General features: G+C 33.8%; 1 protein-coding gene across 1 annotated transcript; it reads left to right on the top strand.

Annotated features, from left to right (window-relative positions):
• Positions 1-1,347: 1,347 nt before the first annotated feature.
• Positions 1,348-3,976, top strand: EXT-LIKE (hydroxyproline-rich glycoprotein family protein). The gene is made up of 6 exons (XM_020367496.2): positions 1,348-1,546; positions 1,721-1,821; positions 2,124-2,233; positions 2,551-2,626; positions 2,768-2,896; positions 2,983-3,976. The coding sequence occupies exons 1-6, from the start codon at positions 1,453-1,455 to the stop codon at positions 3,739-3,741; spliced, it is 1,269 nt and encodes a 422-aa protein (XP_020223085.1). The 5' UTR covers positions 1,348-1,452; the 3' UTR covers positions 3,742-3,976.
• Positions 3,977-5,190: the final 1,214 nt, after the last annotated feature.

Raw genomic sequence — 5,190 nt, 5'->3', positions numbered from 1 at the left:
TATATATATATATATATATATATATATATATTAATTTTTAATATAAATAATTAAAATGCAATCATAAATGAGAATCTAAACATGCACTAAGACATTTTCAAGAGATTAAAAAGAATTTTCCTTTTCTAAAATAAGTTAAAGGTAAAGTGAATAATTTTTTTAACAAATAACTAATTATAATTTTCTTTGCTTAAATGATAAGAACTTAATGATAACTTACTTTAAACCCTTTTAATAATAAGATTTATAACTAATTTCTTTTTTTAGTTCTTATAATTAATTTCTTTAAATTCCCTCGTATAGAAAATCCCAATTATTTTAAAGGAATATATTTATATAATTAAGAAAGTGAAGTGCTATTATTAAAACTTTATCTTTATATATTTACTCTTTATGTTTTAGGGTTATACATATTTACTCCTATTACACTACTCTTGGAAAAAAAAATATATCAAGTTAAAAATTAATCCATAGCACCTCTGAATTTTATATTAAAATCATAAATTTTCATGATTTATCTTTCTAATTAACACAGTATCATCAACCTATCGAAAGCTGTTGGGATACAAACAAGTCTCACATCAATAAAATAACATAACAAATAACAACTTATATAATACAAACATACTTCAATGATTGAGAACCAAAAGCAAAACCGTGATGGCTAAGGCCCAAAGCGGACAATATCTCATCATTGTGAAGTATGTTTGTGTAATAACCTTATAAAAATAACTCATAAAATATCCTCTCATACAAATACCATAAAATAACCCCATCAGTGGTATCAGAGCCGCAGGTTGGATTCGGTGACAACCAATAACCCTATATCTCCTCATAACTCATAAAATATAATGTGTCATATAAAGACAGATTCCGCTAAAAGCAAAACCGTGAGGGCTAAGGCCCAAAGCGAACAATATCATGTTTGTGTAATAATCTTATAAAAATAACTCATAAAATATCCTCTCAGACAAATACCATAAAATAACCCCATCAAAAAGCCTGGTATTTAAACTCGCTCTTCTAATATTTTAAAACCTCTAAAACATTTAACATTAAACTTCTAACACGAATGTCAATATATTTTTCTGATGTTCAAGGATTAATTTGAAGAATTTCTTGATATTTAAGAGGTTATTTAGTATAATTTATAATATTTAAGAAAATATTTATATAATATGTGCTACTTTAAGACTATTCAGCAGAGAGAAATTCTTTAGTAACGAAATTGTTGATTTATTATTTTTTAAATAATATATTAATTGATAGTTTATTAAATATTTTTCTTAACTGATAAGCTTGTTGAGTTTGAGTTTGTTTTTTTTTCTTCTTTTTTTAAAAGGTTGTTTGGCAGGGCAAGACGGTCGAATTCGAATGCATTGGAATAAAGGTAACAAACGACGTCGTGCGGTTTCAATACCTTGTGTGTTTTGAGTCTCTGTGAGAATTGAGATGGCGAGCGAGAACGAACCCGCGAAGCTGCTGCTACCATACCTTCAACGTGCCGATGAATTGCAAAAACACGAACCACTCGTCGCTTATTACTGTAATTATCTCGTTTTTCCTTTTTTTTTTTTTCATTTTAGATCGATACTTATTTTTCATTATTGCACAGCGTCTTCTTAAATTTCCACTGTAGCAATTTTTATCGTTTCGCCGATCTTAAATACTCTGATCTTTGTTATAAATCATTATGATTAATTGTTTTTGGTAAAATTAGGTCGGTTATATGCGATGGAACGGGGGTTGAAGATTCCGCAAAATGAGCGCACAAAGACCACTAATGCTCTTCTTATTTCGCTCATGAAGCAGCTTGAGAAGGTTCTAATGAAACCGTGTTCTGTCTTGATTGTAATTGCTATAAATAAATATGTGTGATGTTTTAGTTAATCTCGTGGATCCCTAACGTTGTGTTGTGTCTGAAAAGATGAAGGGAATTTATATACTTGTGTTAAATGGAAGTTAATGAATCTAAATGACAATGGTTACTGTGACATGTTTCAATGAGAAACTGCTGTTTGATTTTCTTTTGTAAGATGTTAGTGGCTGACATATTTGATTAAGTTTGTTTATGAATTTTTTAGGTACTGAGTTGATTTATGCGGAATATGTTGTTTTTTCAGGATAAAAAGTCAATCCAGTTGGGGCCTGAAGACAATTTGTATCTCGAGGGATTTGCTTTGAATGTGTTTGCAAAGGCAGACAAGCAAGATCGTGCTGGAAGAGCAGATTTGTATGATAAAATCACTTTATTTGTTTGTTTAAATGCTATGATTGAAGTAAATAAGCCTTTAAGATTATATGTCGGTTCTGTTGCATCAGTTTTGATTCCTTTAATTTCAAATTTGTGATGAGGTTTACAAGGTATTTGTGTATCTTCGTGTTCCTTTCTCTTGAACAAGATAGTAGTTTACTCTCTTTACATACCAAGTATCTGTCATTTGCCAAATGTTTGCTATTCCCTTTGCGTGGCGTTTTCGTAACTATTTTGGGTGTTCAAATTTTTCATCGTTGATAAGATTTTAACATATATTCTTTGACCTTTTGCAGGAATACGGCAAAAACATTTTATGCTGCCAGCATCTTTTTTGAGATTCTTAATCAATTTGGACCTGTTGCGCCTGATGTGTGTATTTCATGCATTAAACCCTCCTTTTTTATGCATGTCTTGTTGCATTTGCATGGTTTCCACCAAGCTTTTCTTATTTGGAAACAATTTGCATCAAGAATCAACTTCCTGTAACTATATGTTGAGTTTCTTTTACAGCTGGAGCAGAAACAAAAATATGCAGCATGGAAAGCAGCTGATATAAGAAAAGCCTTGAAAGAAGGAAGGAAGCCCATAGCTGGCCCCCCTGATGGCGATGAGGACCTGTCAGATTCAAAACTTAACCTGGTGTGTTCTGAGTTTAATCAGTTAGAAAACATATAAATAAATTGATTAATAAATTAACAAATATAAACAATGGTTTGTCCTTGCAGGACTCGGGCAATATTGAAACTAATGTTTCCAGTCCTAGACCAGAATCTGATCCATCACTTAGTCATCATGACCGTGTCAATTACCAGAATCGCCCTGCGTCTGATTTTCATGATACTGTTATCGACCAACATTCCGGAAACATTTCACCATCTACGCAATTTCATGATAATAACATGCATCCTCCTCCACCTCCCCAAGACTATCATCCTCCCCCACCTTCCCAAGATTATCATACTCCCCCATCTTCCCAAGATTACTATCCTCCTCCACCTGCCACCAGATCAGAAAGTCCTTATTCTCAACCCTACAACCATCAACAATACTCAGAAGAGCCCCCACAGCATTTAAGTCATAACTACCCTTCTCATGAAACTTCCTCGTTTTCCTATCCCCATTTTCAGTCTTATCCAAGTTTTACAGAAACCAGCCTTCCATCAGTCCCATCAAACTATACCTATTATCAAGGATCTGATACTTCATTTTCTTCTCAATCGGCTCCGCCAACTACAAGCTATTCATCAAGTGCTCAACACAGTTACAGCAGCGGAAATGTAAATGGAACTGTCGTGGAACCTAAGGCAACTACTCAGACATACCAGTACGACAGTAACTACCAGCCAGCACCTGAAAAAATAGCAGAGGCACACAAGGCTGCAAGATTTGCTGTTGGGGCTCTGGCATTTGATGATGTCTCTGTTGCAGTAGACTTCTTGAAGAAATCACTTGAGTTGCTGACAATTCCTTCAGCTGGGCAGTAAGATTTTATGTAAATCGAAATGTCGATTTCAATGGTGTTTCTACCTATTATTTGCATGTCTTCTTTTGTATATTATATGCACCATGCATTAAATTGTGAAGAAATTTGGTGAACATGACATGAACGGAAATCATAAAACCTGCTGGGGCTGTGATTTTTCTTGTTTATCTGGTAGTTATCGTAATTCACTTGTTTGTGAAGGGATTGTTGTATATATAAGATGTCTGCTTGATGAATTTCAGTTGTCTGTCTGGAGTAGTTGTCTTTCTTTTTTTGGATTTTCCCTCCGAACTCAAATTCAGCTTCACGTTCCTAAGATAGTCGTGAGTTTTCACAGCTGGATAGCCTGGCAAAATTTTATTGACGGAAATTGTCAAATGAATGCAAGTGGAATAAGTTTGTTTAGTTTAACCAAATTATGCCTAAATTCCTGTTTCTTTTCAAGCAAGGAGCGTAGAGTGTGGATTAATTTCATATATTTGGGTTATCATCTGATAAGATTCAACAGTTGGATCTTCTTATGGCTATTGAAAGAAATGCTCTTCTGATCTGTTGTAATCAATTGTGTTGTGTCGTGAATGAACATTGACAGAGCCTCCACTAGAAACCAAAAACCATCTTATCCGTGGAACTCTGATATCAGTCACACTGAGCCTTCAACGCATGATCATCTTATTAAACCATGTAACCAACAGATCCATGGAATGATTCCACACCTCAACTTGAATCTACCCTATTACATTACTGATCAGATTCTCCAATAGTTGTTCAACTCTGATATCAGTCACACTGAGCCTTCAACGCATGATCATCTTATTAAACCATTTAAACCAACAGATCCATGGAATGATTCCACACCTCAACTTGAATCTACCCTATTACATTACTGATCAGCTTCTCCAATAGTTGTTCAACTCTGATATCAGTCACACAGCCTTCAACGCATGATCATCTTATTAAACCATTTAAACCAACAGATCCATGGAATGATTCCACACCTCAACTTTCACATTTCTGTTGGGGAACATTGCTTAGAAACCATGTTTCCATGTCGCACTGTACAAAAGAAAAGCTGCAGCACATGTAACATAAGAAACAAGTCACCCTTTGTATGGTCCTTGAAGCGTAGTTGCCATGCATGAAGATCTATTTTCTGTCCCTTTGGTCCCTTTATCGGACAATTATGCTGTTGCTGTCTCACTTGCTTCGTTTTTCTTTTTTGGGTCCTTCCCTTGTCTTATAGTATGGTTCAACTAGACTCGTTAATCTGATTTGGTTCGAAGTTCATTTGAACGAATTTGAGCTTTGAAATTGAACATGATATATGTTTAGGACGAGTTTGGATCGATCAATCCAATTTAATATATAATATTTTTTAAAAATGTATAAGTTTCATTAAATTAGTGTATTAATAATAATTTATTTAGTTAATATTTTTAATAATATGATA

The sequence above is a fragment of the Cajanus cajan genome, chromosome 9 (assembly GCF_000230855.2).
Source record: "Cajanus cajan strain Asha chromosome 9, NIPB_CcT2T_4, whole genome shotgun sequence".
Classification (NCBI taxonomy): Eukaryota; Viridiplantae; Streptophyta; class Magnoliopsida; order Fabales; family Fabaceae; genus Cajanus; species Cajanus cajan.
Note: the sequence above shows the minus strand (reverse complement) of the source record. Positions and strands in the feature narration are given on the sequence as shown.